At 39.7% G+C, this 19,043-nt stretch overlaps 1 protein-coding gene across 1 annotated transcript in view; it reads right to left on the reverse strand.

Moving 5' to 3' along the window:
- Positions 1-5,291: 5,291 nt before the first annotated feature.
- The window catches only part of LOC121520660 (probable G-protein coupled receptor 158), a 149,543-nt gene continuing 135,791 nt past the window's right edge, over positions 5,292-19,043 (reverse strand). Inside the window, exons 9-13 of the mRNA XM_041804218.1 lie at positions 14,864-14,969; positions 12,023-12,169; positions 10,956-11,199; positions 9,829-10,382; positions 5,292-6,266 (exon numbers count right to left, since the gene is read on the reverse strand). Coding sequence (XP_041660152.1) covers positions 5,292-6,266; positions 9,829-10,382; positions 10,956-11,199; positions 12,023-12,169; positions 14,864-14,969 — 2,026 coding nt within the window. The remainder of the gene's footprint in view (positions 6,267-9,828; positions 10,383-10,955; positions 11,200-12,022; positions 12,170-14,863; positions 14,970-19,043) is intronic.

Genomic DNA, 19,043 nt, shown 5'->3' on the forward strand with positions numbered 1-19,043 from the left:
ATAGTACAAGGGAAACATTCTGCTCAAAAAATTGTTCTTAGACTTTTTCTGGTTATCAGGATCCTTTTTTTTGAAGTTACATTTGCATAGTGGCAGAGAATATAACCAACATTAACATGAATAGCATTCTTTGAGAGTTTGACGTGGCTATTAGCATGTTGTGCTACTTCATATTTCTATTATCCCAGATTAATGTCAAGTTTAGCTAAAATGTAAACTGCTAAAACATTTGATTACTGACTAAAGCTGAAGAATAATTCCTTTTAAATGCTTTTACATCCTTGTAATTGAATAACCTATTCCTTGCGTGTTATAAATAGCTACCTTTGGAAGTTAAGCTAGTGCTAGCTTAAAAACGCAGATAAAGCCCTCATTTCTGCCATTGTACAAGGAACTGAGCTGAAAGAGACAGCTCTTCTTGGCGACCTATGACAAATAACCAGATCACTAAAAAGAGCTGGGTTTCCACTTACTGGAATGATTGGGATTTACTTGAGTACCACACCAATCTCCACCAACAGTGTGTGGAGTGAAAGGGTGTGGTTCATAGGTCGAGTCCATTTACTGGTGGAAAACCTGTGTCCAGATAAAAAGAAAAGTAGGTAATCATCACAAAAAAAACCCCTAAAAGTCAAAAGTAAAAAGTTTTTTCACCTAACTTCATATCAGAGTACAGTTTTACATTTCTTCTAAATTAATTTTTGTCTCAAATTCACACTATAAAAAGCGTTGAAGCCCATATGCTTCCCTGATTTGGGTGCTACACCCATCACAAAAGCTGAAACCTGTTGAGGTGTTTGTTTTGAACCAGTTTTCATCTTTTTAAAGATGCTTTGTCTGAAAATTCTGTCTTTAAATGGCTCAGCCTTAAACAACAGTAGGAAAAGGGGTAAATAAATGTCAAAATAAAGCTACACTTTTGAATGGCATTGATAATTAAAACATAAACAATTCTACCAAGTAGTAATTTGAACCGTCCACAAAGTGGCAGTGTTGCACAAAAAGCCACAACACCAAACTCAAGACTTAACTGGCTATATTAAGAAAAATTCAATTAATTGAACTTTAGTTCAAATTTGCCCACAACAAGCTGGTGCTTGAATGTAGGAAGAATCCTAAATCCGTTGCTTAAGGAGAATAGATGCTAGTTTTCTTGCTGCATTTAAAGAATGTTTGGATAATTCAATCATGCTGTTTCCTCTGATAATTGATTTCCTCTTCACCATTTCTGTGAGTAAAGAAGGAATTTTGTACGTATGTACTACAGATGAAAGTGTTTCCTTCGTATCAGTGTTATCTGTGATTGGTTAGTGAGCTGTGTAACAGGGGCCCTTAGCAATACCATGCTGTTGTTAAGATAGCTGAACATGTTTGCTGAGGGTTTTGTTACCTGTGGTGTTCTGGAGGCGAATTGATATCTTTTATTTTCAAATCTCTAACAAATCATACGGACCAGAATAAAAAAGAAGGCATATTGGAGTTTTATAGAAAGATTTAATCCAGAACAAGGTATCTTCTGTATGTACATGCAACACAACATGAATGTACAATAGAAATTCTCCCATGTGGATGCTACAACGCTGTGTAACTTTTTTGGAGCAACACTTTACAGTATAACAAGCATAAAATACATCTAGTGGCGAGTTACAACATTCCTTTTCAAACAGACTAAATCCATCTGGTAGAAAAATGTAGTGAAAGTTAGAGTAGTGGGTTTATTTATCAAGCTTGTCACAGTTTTTCTGAATGCTTGATGTGCAAAACAGAAAGTTCTTTTTTAGAGTACTTGATAAATATGTGACAATGTTTGACATCTAGACTTGAGATTCCCATGTGCTTTTAGTTATTTCATCAAATATGCAGTGATTTTTTAACGCCGTCTGGTGAACATTAGTGCCATTACCTCTGTTTTTTCACCGTCATGCACACACAGCCATAATGAAGCTGAACTATCGTGTGTGTGACTGTATTGCATGAGATGTCACTGGTGGGCGGATGATCACATAAGAGACAGTCTGACTGTGATTGTTATCGCTGGATACGATGCTGAAATGACAAATTACTCATTTCCTGTTAGCATGAAAGTGGCAAAAAAGGCTTTGGTCATGCATCGATGTGGATTTAACGTTTGATTCTGTGCAAAGACATAAAGGAAGGTGCATTCAAGCAGATGCAAAATGGGCAACAAAGTGACAGAAAAAATGTATTATTCACAGCATTCCCCCCAAGTCAGGCTCTGTGTTGGTCCTTGAAAGATTTCAGAATTTTTTTTGACAAGTGGAAATAATCGAACCCTGAAGAAGGGACATTTATGTCAAGAATATAAAGAGTAAATAAATATCAATAGATGCTAGAGACTCGCACAGCTATTCTTATACTGCTGTAGTGTTTCTGCAAGCCATTTAAAACTGTGTACATCACTGATGCAATGCACATCATTTAAAGGCATTATTGTTACATAATGAGACAAATACCAAAGGCAACAACATCAACAGTTCCACTGTCATAGCTGAGAACAAGTTAACCAATTAACACTTAGTTATTGGATGCTTGATAGTTTGTAGCATGCAATGGAATTTAAAAACAACACGGTATATTGAGCACTTGAAGTACAACATGTAATATTTTTTGATCAAGCTCTACTTCAATCCATTGTGATTCCTTTGTTTCATGAATCAATGATTTATTTTAGCACTGAATTTATCATTTGGCCCAAAGGTAAGATAGCAAACCTCTGTCTGGGCCGTTTATCTTGCTTCAATAGGCTAATATCCTATTCATTTTTATTTCCTCTGCCCTTGATACGAACTGTTTTAATCATTTGCAGCTATCAGAGTATCATCAGTGTAACAGGAAACATTTGTCAAGACTCAAGCATTTCATTAGTTGAAGCTTTTAACCAGAATACCAATATAAAAGTCTGAGACATGTCGATATAAGCTAAGTGCATGCCCCCCTGCACGCCACTTGATGCGATTAAAAAATTCATTCCTGTTTATTGTGTACTGCAAGCACCTTGCACAGCGTGTCCACATACATAACACTGCAGAAAAGGCTGGCAGCTGTGCTCTTAAACAGCTTGTCATAATTCTGCATTTACAGAAAATGGTGTTGTTCTGTTAAGTAAGGAAGCTTTGTAAAGTGCTGGTTCGATTAAAAAGACTCCTCATGTAAGTGGGGTCCTGGGTTTAAGTCTGGTTTGTGGCTCATTTCCTGCAAGTCATTTTCAACTATATCCTGTTTTCCTTTATCAATAGGTTGTTTTGCAATCAGGGGATCCCAAATGTCCGTTGGGGATCGGGAAGTAGGGAGCAGCCATAAGGAATGACTGGAAATGGAGGAAAGTTCGTACTCTAAACTGACCTCTATGCTGCAGTCATCATCAGAAAATTTCTACATGCATTGAATACAATCCCTACACTTTACAAAAACAGTGATTTTTATCAAAGTTTATCTGCTGGGTGGTTTCACAAATGACTCAGTCCTGCAGACCTCTAAGCATCATCTAGCCAGATGGAGGGAGACAAGAATCTTAAAGAATCTCTCACTAAGCTAAGAGGCTAGCTGAGCCACTTTAACATATAAAAAAATGCTCATTTTAATTAAAAAAGCCATGAACAATCAACTAAATAAACCTTGTGGGGTGATAGACCAAATGATGATGAGCTGTTCATGAACAAGACTGTTCAACAGAACGGCTTTTTTATGTTAGCCACACTAGCTAGCTCCTGTTTCAGTGCCAGTTTCCTTTCCTCCATCCTTTGTCGCTATTTAATCCACATTTAAAAGAGCCAAACTGTTACCAAATGAAGAGCCATCCCGGAGCCAACCAGCTCTACTGAGCTGAGCCGAATGATCTGGATCTCTTAAAAGAGACTTCTTTCCCATCACAGTGGACGAAGCTGGAGGTGAGACAGACTGAGGAAACACAGGTAAGATCAGGGTTTGATGTGCTAAAGCATGGCAAAACTGTTCTGAAGCAAACTGGCCCGGTTTGTGGAATATATGAGCCCTTGTCCAGGCTTTAGGCTTTTTTAAATTCCTGTTGTAGCTTTTATGTGACTTTCTAAAGATGTTTTTACACTTTTGCCTGAGTATTTCTCTACTTTCTGGACACGACGCACTGCTCAAAACGGGGTCTTTTTGGTAGGGTTTCTCTATGTGGAAATCCCTATTTGTCCCCCTAAGGGGTATGTTCTGCCTCTGCTTGACGTCATCTGCAATAAAAACCATAAAGGCAGGAAAAGCCCTAAATTAATTTTATAAAAAAGACAACTCATTTACAGGCAACAAGTGACCAGCAGAGGGGGCCACATGACTCCAAGGGCACCGGTTGTGGGCAGTGGTGTCATACCACTGCCAGTGCTACCACTCAACAATCATACTGTTACCTTGTGCAATTATAAACTCACCATGGAGAAAATCAGTGGTACAAGAAAGAGCGCTGCAGCTGCACAGAAACCACCAATCATCAAACAGAAAGACGTTTCTTCCTTCTGAAGGACCCCCCAAAAAAAGACTTCATCTTATAAACCAGTGCAGCTTTTCCTCTTGATTTTATGCTATACCTTAAATTACTATAAGAGATATAACATTCATACCATACTTGGGAGTCTCCACTGATATAAATTGCATTGCAGCATATCATCAGCGTAACAGGAAACGTGGAGATTTACTTAGCATATCAGGTGAACATTTACTGTATTTGTGACAATCAATAGTTTGATCTGCTGGTAAATAACGGCATGACTCATTACTACTTGCCTTAGTGTATTCAACGTGATGAAATGTACAAACAAAATAAATTTGAATCTCGATTGCCTTACTTAAAATGTTGAATATCATCAGCAAAATGGCAAACACCAGTCAAGATTCAACAAGCTCGTCAGGTGAGGAATTAACTGAATTTGTGACAAAAGATTGTCTGATCTGCTGGTAAAAACAGGTATGATTAATCTTCTGGTTACCTGGATGTACTCAATGTGATAAAAAATACATACAATGTAACTTTGACAAATATGCAAGCAAAAGTGCAGACTAAAAATCCCTTTAAAGTGACGTATAGGATGCATTCACTGCAATGTTACAACAAGAGGTTGCACTGAATTGCATCGATGGACAGCAGAATAAATACTCCTTCTTTACAAAATCTTTTTTTTTCACTTGGGTCACCCACTGAAAAAACTTCCTCATGTAATCCAGTGTAACATCCTTTTCCTTTTGTTGCTCTGCTCTGTTCCTTTGTGCTGTCAGTCTGTGAGTACAAAAAAGTACAATCATCACACCAATCATCATGCCCTCCCTCCAGAGTCCTGCTCCTGAAAGTCCCAGGGGCAAACATCAGCCATGTTGCCTCCGCTGCTGACAGCAGGTTTATAACTAGTACTCAAAGAGCTCTCTTTCTTCTTCTCTGGTGATTTTTTAGTCTGAGCAAAGCTGGTGTGAGAGGGATCTGTCTCCCGGGAGTAAACCTCCGCTCTCCTGATCTCCATCGCTTCTGGGTCTCTGGTTGAGCTCCTCCGCCGCTGCTCAGAAGCAGCAACGCTGCACTCTGATGACTGGCTCACTCGTCTCCTTTCTGACTGCGGTTTGCTGGAGGAGCTTCGCCTTTCTCTGCTCTTTTCCTTCCCTTTATCCTTCTCGGTTTTGTGGTTGGACGAGCAGGAGCCTTTCCGTTTTTTCTTGTGTGTGGTCGGGCTGTTGCAGGACTTTTCCTGCTTAGGTGAAGGTGGAGCGGTGTAATCCCACGGGCAGATCTCAACCATCAGAGAAGGAGGCTGCAAAAGGCTCCCTGTGGACTTGGAGTGGTCTGAGTGGAGCCCCTTTGGCTTCCCATCTGTGGGTGTCACGCTTTTCTTACGCCTAATCCTGTCTGGGGAGATGGAATCTAAATCTCCCAGCATGGGCTGCTCGTCAAACTCCCATGGACAGACGTCTGGTTTCAGAGGAAGTGGCGACCTGGGTGGACGGGCTTTCCTGCCTTCCCTGCTCTCGTCCCGTTCTCCTCCTTTATCTTTGGAGCGGCGTCTGTTAGAAGGGGACTGGCCTGCTTTCTGCCTCTGCTGGGATCGGCTGCCTTTGGAGATCCCAGAGCTGCTGCTTCCTCTCCGGCCTGAGGTGGTCTCTACAGGAGCAATAGACACGTGTTTCTGGGTCTTCACTTCTGAAGGGGTCTGAGGTTCATCCATCTCCCAGGAACAAACTTCAGAGACATCGTAGAGGTTTCTGCCAGTCTCAGAGCAAATGGAGGGCTGGCTGCCGCTCACCTGGTCAAATCAAAAAGAAATAAACAATCAGTCAAACTATTTTTGTATAAATCAAACTGTTTGAAAGCAACATTTTGCCATTATTAATAGGACAGCTGAAACGAGACAAGGAATGTCATAAGGAGAGGAGAGGTGCAGGTGATGTCAAGGCCTTAAGCTGCCTGCTCTACCAACTTATCTAAACCAACTGTTCAGTCGCACAACTTTTTAAAAAACATATAAGGCAGCAGCAAAACATGTTTGTGTCTGGCATCAGGCTCTGACCTCATCACTCCTTGCAGATTTAGAGTGATGAGATATGATCTTAAACCCGTGTCAAAGCCTGCAGATTGATGCTGAGGTGGTGGTGGGTTGAAAGCTAGAGTACAGCACTGATTGAGAGCTGGCAAAAGCAGAGCAGGGTGGAAGACCAGAAATCCTGCAGCTTAAATAGGCCGCCAAATTGAAAGAATGTTTGTCAGGTGCAGTGTTGATTGTGTCATTTCGAATTCAGACTCAGTCTTTGTCTTTAAATAAAGAGGCCTTTCAATTTTATTCACACTTTAGTGATTTTCAAGCATTATAGCTCATTTTTTAATTGTCATTTAATTTTCCTTAAGAGTTGGCATTGCCAGTGATCCATCTTGAATTTTCAACCCCCCCCCCAATCTCCCCCTCCTATTTGTTGTATTTAATTCTTTCTTTTCATAACCTTTCCCCATCTGTTGCCCTCATTGTACAAAGACGCACACACAAAATACACACAGTCTTTCACCCCTAACTTTGGCTAGTACAATAAGTTGTACATCCATTGTTTCTGTTTTGTTCTCTGTCTCCTGACTCTAGTGTCTAGTCATAAGTGAAAGAGTTTACTCTCAAATGCATTAAAATTAATGTCAACATAAAAAGAAAAAAAAATTGTCTTTTAGAAGTGACGATCTCAAAGATAAATACCATCCATTCTGAAGTTCTCCTGAGCTTAGCTTCTTAGCTTCTTGTACCCAGTTGCTTTGGTTTGTTTTCCTGCTCCTTTAATGTTTTAGTTCAGCCTCTTATTGATGTTTTCATGTGCAGCAGCTGGTGTTTTCAATGAAAATGGGCTGATTAACTGGCTGTGCATTACTCCCTAACACAACCTAACAAGCCTGAGACTAAACCAGAGCAGAAATGTCCCTCAGGAGTGCCAAGAGACCAAAACTTAGCGAAAGAGAGTGTGACCACAGCACACATTTAGTGTGAATGAATGCTTATAGTGCTTCGTGAATAGGCTCAGATGTAAACAGCCATCTGTTTGCTGACAGTAAAGGTGGCAGTGAGTGTGTTAACAGCCTGTTTGCTTCTGTCAGCTGGTCACAGAATCACTTATTGCAGAGCTGAGACTTAAAGGCCAGATGTTCCGATAGCCCAGTCACATAAAGGAGTCTCAACATAGCAATTTAAGCAGTCCTTTTGGATTAGTGAGCAGCAGTCAAGGTCTGAATTTTGGCCAGAGTTCTTGTCTTCTCAAAGTTTTGTGAAGGATCAAGCAACACAGCAGAATCTTAACATCTCCAGCCTGTGATGTTCTGTGGCTGAAAAATGACTCAGGAGTAAAAGCTGTGTCTCTCTCTGCAATGTCACCGTTAACAGAACATAGCTTTTAAACATTAATTGCAGGCATGTAAGGATAATCCGACCGAGGACATGAAAAGATAATTATGCCTCAGAGAGATGTCAGTTTCGAGAAATGCTGGGTGGAGATTAGACTCTTCTGTAATCAGGCCTCTATTTGGCAAAACTAGACAGTTGGATGGACTGTTTGTGAAGGAAACAATATCCCCATTGTTGAGGTTCTATATATTTTTTAACACACATTCACTGAAGTCTGTCTAGACAGCCTTTATTAATGCATGAGAAAATAGAGACTGTCCTAAAAATGACACTCTCATTCATTTTGAGGAAAGTCTTCATCCACTGAAGTAAACATAAAGTTCTGAAATGCAGCTGGGAGGTATAAACTTTAATGTACAAGGTTTTTGTTGACAGACTTAATGATTTATTAAAGGGACCTTGCACCATTGGAAGCATAGTTTGCAAGTTCAAAGTTACAGGCCAATGCAGATAAGGAATGGGATTCCTCAGGAACGCTGGTGTCTGGTTATGCATCTCGTTTGCAGCAGGTCTTAGAGGCAAAAAGGTGCTCTACTAAGTACAGGAGATGCATGCCATGAAGGGGTTAAATAATTTTGAGGCTGGTGAAGACATTATAAGTTGCATAAGTTGAAACCACTGGAAGCATTAGTTGTGCTGAGCTATTTCAATTTCTTTTGTTTGATTTGTTTATTGCAAAGAGCAGAAAGTCTGTAATTTCTCACAATAAACCTGATATGCATTGGGGGTTGAATAATTTTGATTGTATATCTACTAAAGTGCTAAATTGGCTAAACTGGCTAAACAGGCTTTTTTGTAATGCCATTCACCTTAAACAAGTGTATTTAAGTAAATCATGCCGTAAGTCTTCAAGGTAGAAGCATGCATACATTGCATGCATGCATACATTGCATCTGGTCTAAAATGGTTAAGATGTGCTTAGTAGCTGAAAATTCTTAAAGAAAAGACTGCCCACATTGCAGCATTTCATTAATGCCTGCCAAAAATTCAACCAATAATTTTACAGGATTTTTGGTTGGCCATTAAGATTCCAGAAAGACCCTGGTAAGCCCCGACTACCCTTAGATCTGACCCCAGTGGTCTGTGCAGCAGAGAGGGGAGACACTGATGGCTCATCTCTACATTCAGACACCAAATAAGAGCAAACAGCACAAAGTCATCAGAGTTTATCAGAGTGTTAGTGCTTGAGGACGATGAGCACAATATGCTTTACAAATCAGACCTTGAGAAAGAGCAAATAAGAGGGATCTGTGCAGCTATTTGCAGCTCTAATTGTTTTGTCTTTATACTTCAGGAGATTAAAAATCAAGAGATTGTTATTATTCTTGTTGTCAAAGTGTGTTTACCGGTTTTACTGTCTCAATTTACCGCCAAATGTTGAATCTAAGAAGTACAATCAGTACAAAGCACCAGTGTGGATTAAAAACTTTAACAGATCTTGTGGGGAAAGAGTATAGGGAGAAAAATTAAGAAACCAGTCAATACCATTTCCCTGAGTGCCATGCAGTGTAAACAAAATGGCAGCTTAACAGAGAGTCTATCATGTCAAATTGTCTTTAAATGTAGTTATTTTAGCGTACAGGACACTGTAGTCATACACCCAGCAGTGCCAATTATCGCCTTCCAGCTCCCACAGCCAATCACAGCTCTTTCTCTCAACACAACAGCCCATTGTAATATGACGTACTTTTCATTAATCCCTATTAGCATTAAGGATGATGCATCACACTGCTGCTGCTGGCAAAGCTTGACCTCCTCCACCCCAGCCTCCTCCTTTATAGCATAAAGCTGTATATCGATTTTAGCAATGAAATGGTTAATATGATGAGTGTTCCTGATTGAGATATACAGTCAATATGGTCCCCAACAGATCTAAATAAACTATTACTGCATGGCCTAATTATCATTTGGAACGATAACATGTGAAAAGCACCTGTTGTTTCATGATGCCCATCTTCATAGGTGTCTTGGAGTACTCCACTGATTGGCTGATGATCATCTTTGGGTAATGCTCAGGTGTCTCGTCCACCTCCGACAGCATACTCTCCCCGGGACCCTTCAGACCCCTCTTACTGGCGTCCTCCACGCTTTGCGTTTTGTTGGTCAACCCCGGCATCTTCTCCTTGGCACTTGCAATTACACTCAGAGATTTCTGCATAATGGAGGTCCTCAGGTGGACGGGTTTCTTCTCATGGGTTAAATTGTGAACGCTGGCAGATTTCCAGAACAGAGGAACAGACTCAGTGGACTCGGCTGGTTCTAGTCTCGGTGGGGTCGCTGGTTCTAGCTGCTTTTTAGTATGTTTCCGTCCAATCAGGGAACCCAGGAGAGATCCTTCTCCACCTCCTCCTACAGGAGTCGTCTTGTCCCCTGCAGTTGAGCCAGTTTGGCTTCCAGTTTCATCATCCTGGTCACAAACGTGGTCATAGCTCAGAGACTTCTTCAAGCCCATGACTTTATTCTTCAAGGAGTCATCACAAGGTTTACCTGAGGGGAAATACAACAGCTGGGTGGCATCAAAACAGGAAAGATGTACTGATATTAGTTCATATTTTTATTCTTTATTCACTCGTAGACAAAATGGGGGTACAGCTTTAGGATGGCCTTTTAGTCAGTTGCTTTGACACTTTGGTCCAAACTTAAATATCTAAACAATTAGGAGGTGATTAGGTTTATGACCAAGTATTTAGAAAACCATTCCTATCAGCCAGGCTCTATTTCATGTTAGGTGCTCATTAGTTGGTGCCAGCATGCTGACAGTTGGCATACAAATAGAAACCAAGTAAATAAAAGGTAAAAGCACAGCTGTGCCTTAAAACAGCCTCCGGAAGTGCTATCATCCCTTGCAGTAAGAAGCCAGCAAGAAGACTAATTGCTTACTAAGACATGTGTTTAATGCTGACCTTACCATTAATTAGCTGCCTATTCCTTTTAATGACAAGCCACAATTCTGATTTTAAAAGTTGTTTTTTGTTGGTCAGTAACAGTTTCGTGATTTTCAAAACATTTCATTCTTAATTTACTAAAAATGTCAAATATACTGTAAGAAAGAAATGTTACCATGGTGACTCGGTTCAAATGGGTTTCTCCTTAATGTGCTGCGGTTGCTGCCGTGTTCGCTTCCATCCTCACGACTGCATTGCCGGTGCAGGTGCATCGTCTCCGGGATCTCTGTTATTCGCTTCATCAGTGAGCGACCCAGACCTTTCTTTGAGTTGCGTTTCTTCTGGAGGTGAGGGTTGTTGACGAGCATCTTCTTACGTTTGTAGACTTCCAGCTGGGCATACAGCTTCTTCAACTCATCCTACAATTGGAAGCAAAATATTAATAATGGGATTTATGCATCTGTTTCAATCCATTATAGATTCGTGTTGGGTCCTTTGCTGTTCTCCATCCATATTAGTACATTTAATGCTGTTATGTACTGCCATGACTTCTCGTACTACTCTATCGATGAAACCATGCTTATCCTAATCTTTACCCAATTTGACTGAGGCAGAAGCTTGCATCACTGCCAGACTAACATATGGAAGGGGATGCCAGTGCACCTAAAGCTTGGCATGGGCAGGACCTTTACAACTTGTCCAAAATGAATTGATCATCCTGGTACTTAACTTTTCCACATAGTCCAACACCAATACTCCTAGCTTTTCACTGCTGCAGCTCTAAGTCAGACATCACTTGGTGAACCTAGGGACCAGGTGCTCTGGCAAGAGCACTGGCAATTCTTTCCTAACCCTAAGCTATGGATTAGGGATGCCCAAACTGTGGCCTGAGGGCCAACTGCAGCGAACCATAGTCCTATTTTACATGATAAATAACAGTCCTAGGAGGATCCACATGCTTTATGCACACACCCCAACATGTGAATGGTACTGGGGTCCTTCAGTGCTGCCTGCAGCCCCTGTACTGGTATTGGTGATGTCTAAATGTCCGACTCCTAATGAATGAGAATGAGCTGGCTGTGTAATGTATACTCAAATCCTAATCGGATCCATTTATCTTTAATGAAAATCCATCATCTGTATGACATCTTCTGTTTGTTCTTTAATAAAGGAACAGCAGGAGAAAAGCAAACATGCCTAAAAACAAACTCCACACTTCAATAAATCTTAATACTACTTAACCCGTATATCCTCAGGGTCCAGGCTGTGCTCACTCCAGGCTGAGGTGATGCTGTTGTTGAGGTAGGAGCCAGATCTCCCCATGTCCAGCTCTTCCTCGTAGGCCTCGGTCGCAATATCATCTCTGGCCTGAGTCCCTTTGGAGAGGAACTGTAAGAGATGAAGAGAGAGGTTGAAGAATGATATTAGTGAGCATTCTGGTGGTGAGAGGAGATGTATAATTGGAAGTGTAGCCTCTCTGGCCTGATTTATTGTATGACAGAATAAATATATTTCTTTAGGGGTTTATTGAGGTGAGCTGGAGATGAACAACATTCTCCTGCAGCAAAATATTTACTGATATAGATTTTACATCAGGGAAAAAAGTTACAGCCCAGCACTGAATCAATTTTTTCAAAGAGAATTATATTTTTATCGTTATTTATTTAGTAGAATTCATTGTTGTTTCAATAATTTCCTTCATTTCATTGGAGTGTTTCTGCAACAGTTCTTCGTTGTTTAAGTGAATGACACCATGCAAATCTTGTATTAGACAATCTAATTCATGCAGCTTTCAGGAACTGATCTCCCACTCACCCTGATTCCTAAATGGAGAAACAGTAGGGAAAATTAGACTACGTTTTACAGAGTACAGAAATACTGCTTTATGTTGATTTTACTTGATTTCATGGCCAAATTATTTAGGTTTGCTCTTGTATAGACTCTGGGAACAGAAGAAAACCAGATATTTATCCCTGATTCAAAAGCATATGCTTGCTGAGATTAACTTCTTCCCATTGTGCTTAATTATCCCAGAGTCCTCGACTGACTTGTTCATCTGAGGTGCCTAATTAAGAAAGAATGAGAGAACACAGAAGCCTGATGGTGTTCAGCATTTCTCACACAGCGGGAGAATTTACTGTTTTCCATCAGACTTGAGAGATCACGCATAAAGACACCCGCGGGAGTGCTTAGCTAAATTACAATACCCACTAACGCAGTTTGAATGAGTTTAAGGTAATGGTAGCGAATATTTGCTTCTGAGTGTGCGTTCCAGATCGCTAACATCAAATGAACTTAAAATGATTTATGGACTGCTGCGTATACAGGCTAAAGTAGAGCTGTAGCCATTATGGAAATTTCTCTCTGTGCTAACACAGCCTTCATAAAAATGCAGAAAATTTCAGAAACACTCAGAAACACAAAAAGTATGAATAAAATCTTTCTAAAGATGACACTTTTCTTGTAAAGCTTAGCTTTCCATATTAGAAGACTGTATGAAACCTCAATTCTGCAGACGGACTGGCAGAATGTGGGCATAGAAAGAATTTGAGAATTATTAGCAAGCAAACATTTATTTAAGTAGAGCAAATCAAAACATGTATTGTCATCAATACAAGAATGATGGTCTGAACTCAGCCACAGGATAAAAACATCCAGATATTTTTGCTGCACAGTGTAGCAAAACAGTTAAAGCTATTTTTTTATTAAGCCAGGTTGATTTGGCCATGTTTTTCCTCAAATCAAGTGGACATTGGAGACTTGTAACCGTTATAAACATAGAGAAAAGACTTTTAGAAGAAAAAAAAACTTGAGACACAAAAAGAATATTTTAACATTTTTGGAAATGAACAAATAATTTTTACAGTGACTTGTGCTTTGACATGCATGTTACAGTATCAAAAACAGCCTTTTCCCAGCGTGCCCTTGGGTATTGTGCTTTTGGACTAAAAGTCTAAAGAAATGTTTAAAGACCCTGTGATGTGAAATCCATAATTTGTGTCTTAACACACTAGATATGTTGGAATATGGTTGCTGTAAATGTGAAAATACTGAGATCTACATTCTGGATTTAGACCTTTGGGAAGTTTTCACCTCTTTCCTGGCTGGGTTTAATTCGGGCAAATATGGGGGCTTGTGATGGGGATCGAACCGGACCCTCTTCAGTATTTTTCAAATACCTGAAATCAGTAACATTTTCGCTTATAGATACTGCTATCAATTCTCACAGGCTCTGTGACGTAATGTCCTTTTAAGATGCAACTGGTGTAGAAACATACATCAGTTCTTGCAAAGGAAACATAAACTAAAAGTACAGCAGTATAGTGCATCACATTAAACCAGAATATGGTACCTTCAACTGTCGGCTTGAGGAAAAAAGAACCAATCATATCCACCCGGTCTGCGCTCTCCGTGCTTTTCTAGTTTCAAATATGAAATAAAAATTGGAAAATGTAGTTTTTGATGAAAAAAACTTCACTAAATGCAATTTTGATTATGAAGTATTTGTATTTGAGGGATATACAATAGACATGGCAGACTGAATTATAAAATTTTAACTTAATCACTACTCAGCTTAGACCACTTCTAGTGTAAATATTCTTCCTTATTTTGTCTTTCCACCAAACAACCCCATCCCTAATCAGAATGACAAAGAAAGGTATTTGTTGCTGGTTTTATGGGCTTTCCTGTTTATGTCAAATTCTGACCCTGCCACTCAAATGTTTTCATAGAAACTGAGACTCATCAGACCAGATAATGTTTTCAAATCCTCTTCTGTCCAATTTTGGTGAACCAGTGTGACCTGTAGCTTCAGATTCCTGTTCTTCACTTACTGCAGTGACACCTGGTGTTAAAATTATCCTCCATTGCTCGACATCGCCCTTTACGGGTTCTGGAAACATCTGTCAAGCTTCCTCATTAGTTAGCTGTTTGAGACATCAAGACAATACAGGTAAACTGGGTAGCATCCTCACAGCAAAGTCTGTGTCTGATGCCCACTTGTGGGAGAGGTGCATTAAAGGCACAAGAGAGAACCTGTTTAACTAACTGACATGGTGAAGGGCTACAGGTGTGAAGTTTTACCTTCGGGACGAGCAGCAGGCCCAAAGTCACAGTGACGGTCAGGTGAGTGTGAGTGAAGAACAACAAGAGCATCCAGTCAGGGTGAAGACCAGGGACCAGTGAAAACCTGCAGAGAAACAACATATCAACAGTCCTGCTGCATTTTATCAATGTTTATAAGAGAAATTCAGCAGTTTGTGTCTGTGAAACATCCTTTCGACACGCAGACAAACGCTGACATTTAAAACAGCCTTCAGTGATTCTCTCTGCAAGGAGAGCAGAGGGAAATGTACCAAAAGCAAATCCTCGCTGTAAACAGAGGCATTTAGCGAAAACTGTTGGGAAATTGTATAAGAAGCAGTGTATTGGAGCCAGCTGCCTCTGTAAATGAAGCAATATGAGAAGGTTATGAAAAATGCATTCAACTTAGCCGAGTTAAATGGTGGTGCAGTTATTTTGTGTTAGGCAAATTTGCAGCCATTTTTCTCTGACTGAATTCTTACAGCAGGAAGAAAAAAATGCTGAACAAAATGAAATTTTTGTATCACTGTGTGCCAGATTGGAAATTGTGTAAATTATTTCTATTCCAATGCTTCCTATTTAATCAACAACTGATAGAGATGGATGATGGAAAATCTAGAGGGATTGAAGACATTACAACCAAGAATCACATTTTATTCAATTAAAGACAAGAGCACAGTACGGATTCCAGGCACAGCTGGCAAAAGCAGATCAGAGGTAGAAACTGGAAATTTTGAAGGTTAGATAGACTTCTAACTCAGGAGTATGTTAGTCAGGTGATTGGATAATGATACATGTCAGGTGTGAAATCAGTGTAGCTCAAGTTGTCTGCAAGAGTCAGCATGCTGGCACCGTTACATCTGAGTAAATCACTGACACCTATTTTTTACATGTTTTTAAACAGCTTTAAAGACACTAGACTGACTTGTTCCTAATTTTCTATCCCCTCTTAGGCTGACTCCTAGTTTTAAACTGTTTCTAATAGCATTTTTAACTTTTCCCCAATAAAAGTTAAATTAATTTGTAGAGATTTTCCTGTGAGTGTCTGACAAGAGATTGAGGACCGCTGACTTAAAACAGTGGGCTTATTGTTGAACAAGACTAGGTTAAAACCTAGTAAATGGCTGACCGCAACTATCTGGGATGTAAGTTGTAATGCCCGACAGGGGAGAGAAGGAGCTCCGCCTACTTGCCCATACAAGGTATCCACAGCGCCATGGATAGAGCATTGCATGGATTTATTTTACATTCATCTGGGAAAGCTCCCATAGAAAGCGTTTGGGAAGGACAGGACTTTTCAAAAATTTCTCTGAAGGTGATTGGAGGAACGTTCTGTCTGTCACATTCATGATGGGCCAATCAGAGTGACAAATGACGTGCACAAGTGCTACTGCAGACAAGCTACTGCTGCCTTAGATTGTCAATGGCGGAGTTTCTCTGTGTGTAAACTTGAAGCCAGGGCCTTCAGTGCTCCTCACTCTCCTTGTTTTAATAAAGACACTTTGTCCATTTATGACAAAGCTGCCGCTGAGGCTACATCCGAGCTAATCACTCCACTAGCAGCCACTGAATACAACCAGTCACACAACTAACCCTTTCCTCCATAACTGTCACATACTCATGCCGAAGCAGGTCAACAGAGAAGCCAAAACATCTTTCACATCATAAAAAGCATTTAGTGTTGTTTTAATTCTTTATTTCACACAGAAACGTGGTCTAGTTCTAGTAAAACCAACACAATGCTAAATCTGCATCTGAGGTCATCACTGCAGTTGAAGCAGCCATTAGTGACGGCTTTGAGTACAACGAAACTCCGCCCATAGCGCAACTCTGTATGTATGGCTCTGAAAGTATCGTCACTCAGTCAAGGACAATCTGGACCCATGTGCAGGGCTGACCTCGGCAACCAGCCAAAAATTTTGTATTGGGAATTAACATATTTTATATAATATGATACAATGTAACATATTTTATGATATATATTTTTTATATTTTGCTTCATTTATTTTATTTGGTAATTGTTTATAATGATATCTTTCTATTTTATAGATACATCCAAAAGAAGTGTTCTTAGTTTAACTTTTTTCCAGGAAAAGAATATAAAAAATGTAAAAGTTTTTAGGTTGTTTAGTCAGAAAGTAACGTAAAAATTGAAAAAGACTACATTGTGAAAAAATAGGAGAAAATATATTTTCCAAACTATGCTTTAATATTGGCTTGGTTTAATGTGGGCGGGACAAATATATAGACTGGTGATGTCACCAGCCCACACTGGGGAATGACCCCGCCCCCCTAATGGTACCACATAAAATCACAGAGCAGTTCATCTCAGTACAGTCTGTTGTTAGCTGATGTCACTGCCTTTATTGAATGTAAACAGTCAGTTAAATGATTTTTTTCTTTATTGTGAGGTAAATTTGCCAAATCTATATTAGCCAGAGTCGATTTTAGATCTTTTAAAGCATCATAACAGAGAGATTTGAGCCAGAAAGCAGACTTTGTCTCTTCTTTGGCATAGATCCAGGCAGCTGAGATCTGGCCAATGGCATGTGTGCTTTCCTCCATTCAGACTGAAGCATTTTTTAAATTTAAGAGGATCGTATTTCTCTGAGTGGGCGTGGCTTCAGCTCACTCAATACGCCCACACCATCCTAAAAAGGCAGATTTTACTGCCTCATTTTCATGATTTTGAAGCTTAAACTTATAGATGTTTTATGAAATTGAAAGTGAAACTGAAATTTGACCTGAGGTTCAAAACACTGTGGCCTTTCATACAACAATCGTACAGATTTATGACGGCCACCTTAACTCCAATAACCAAATGGCTTATGTCACTCAGACTTCATCAGAGTTCCTAACTCTTTTTTTTCTGCTTTTTAACAAATCTTATTTTTTAAGATACTGCTGTTCACATTATTTCTGTACAGAATAATTATTTAACATTTTAGGTGTTTCTTTGTCCTGCCATCAGTAAAATGTCAAATTAAGTAATTTCCCACAAAGGTAACTTTTGTCACCACTGACAGAAACCAGAGAAGTGCAAAATTTATGTCAGAGCTCACAGCAGCCTGTGGCTTTTTTTAACACTTCATGAAATTATTCTCATTGTTGTGTCAGGAAAAATCCAAATTTGTACTGCAGTCAGAAAGTGAAGTTACTTGTCCCTGATGTTTGCTACCTCTCAGACGCAGTGATTAATCAATCAGCACAGCTGTTAGACAATCAAGCTCATCATTGTTTGTCTGTGCAGAGCATGTTGAAAGATTTCTCCTCCAGCAGACAAAGAGCACAGATTGGTCCTCAGTGTTGAATAAGGGGACTTTAATGTAATGGATACTCAGTTATCATTCCAAATAATCATACTGAGGTTATATTTCACATCAGATATCTGAAATCTGAGTTTTTTCATACCAAGTATTACTGCAGGCACACACACCAAGATGCACACGTCCTTTCCTATCAGTGGGTTGCAGCAGCAGACGGCCTCTGTCACATTTTCATCCCCTAAAGCGAGCAAGAACAGCGTGATTTATAACAGCGCTGCACCTCTGATGAAGATGTACCCATTGAAGTTTCTCAACAGATTAAAAGGCTGTGATCTTTTCCTTTTTCTGCACAATACACCGCCAAAAGAAATTCAATCAGCAACTTTTTTATAGGAGACAGTGTGACAATGGAAGTTTTTGCCCGAGGCTCCTGCAGGCGAACAAAGAAAACCACCTGAGTGGATTTACTCCCACTGCAGCAGGACTGAAAAAGTTTCTTTTTCTTTAGGAGTTTAGAAGAAATGTGTGCATTTCTGCTTCCAGTTTTCTTTTGACTGCTCCTGACTTTCAACCTAGACTGTCAAAACCTACACTCACATATGACACATAGAAACCATAGAAAACAGCTGGTGTGTAAAAAAGGATCTAAAGAGGCAAACAAAACTGAAAAAATAAATATGATCATGCAAATGCAGTGCAGGATGACTGTAAACATACATCTCTTTTAAGCGCTGATTTTGAAAGAACGAATGAATGAATGAATAAATGCTTTATTTCGGTTTAAAAACAAAAATAAAATTATTCTATACATAATAATTTATCAGACAGCAACCAAAGAAGGAATAGGCTGAAGCCCACTGGCTTATTTTTGCCTATCTTATACCATGAAAAACAAACATTAAGTGAAGGAGGAT

This window comes from Cheilinus undulatus, linkage group 13 (genome assembly GCF_018320785.1).
Source record: "Cheilinus undulatus linkage group 13, ASM1832078v1, whole genome shotgun sequence".
Lineage (NCBI taxonomy): Eukaryota > Metazoa > Chordata > Actinopteri > Labriformes > Labridae > Cheilinus > Cheilinus undulatus.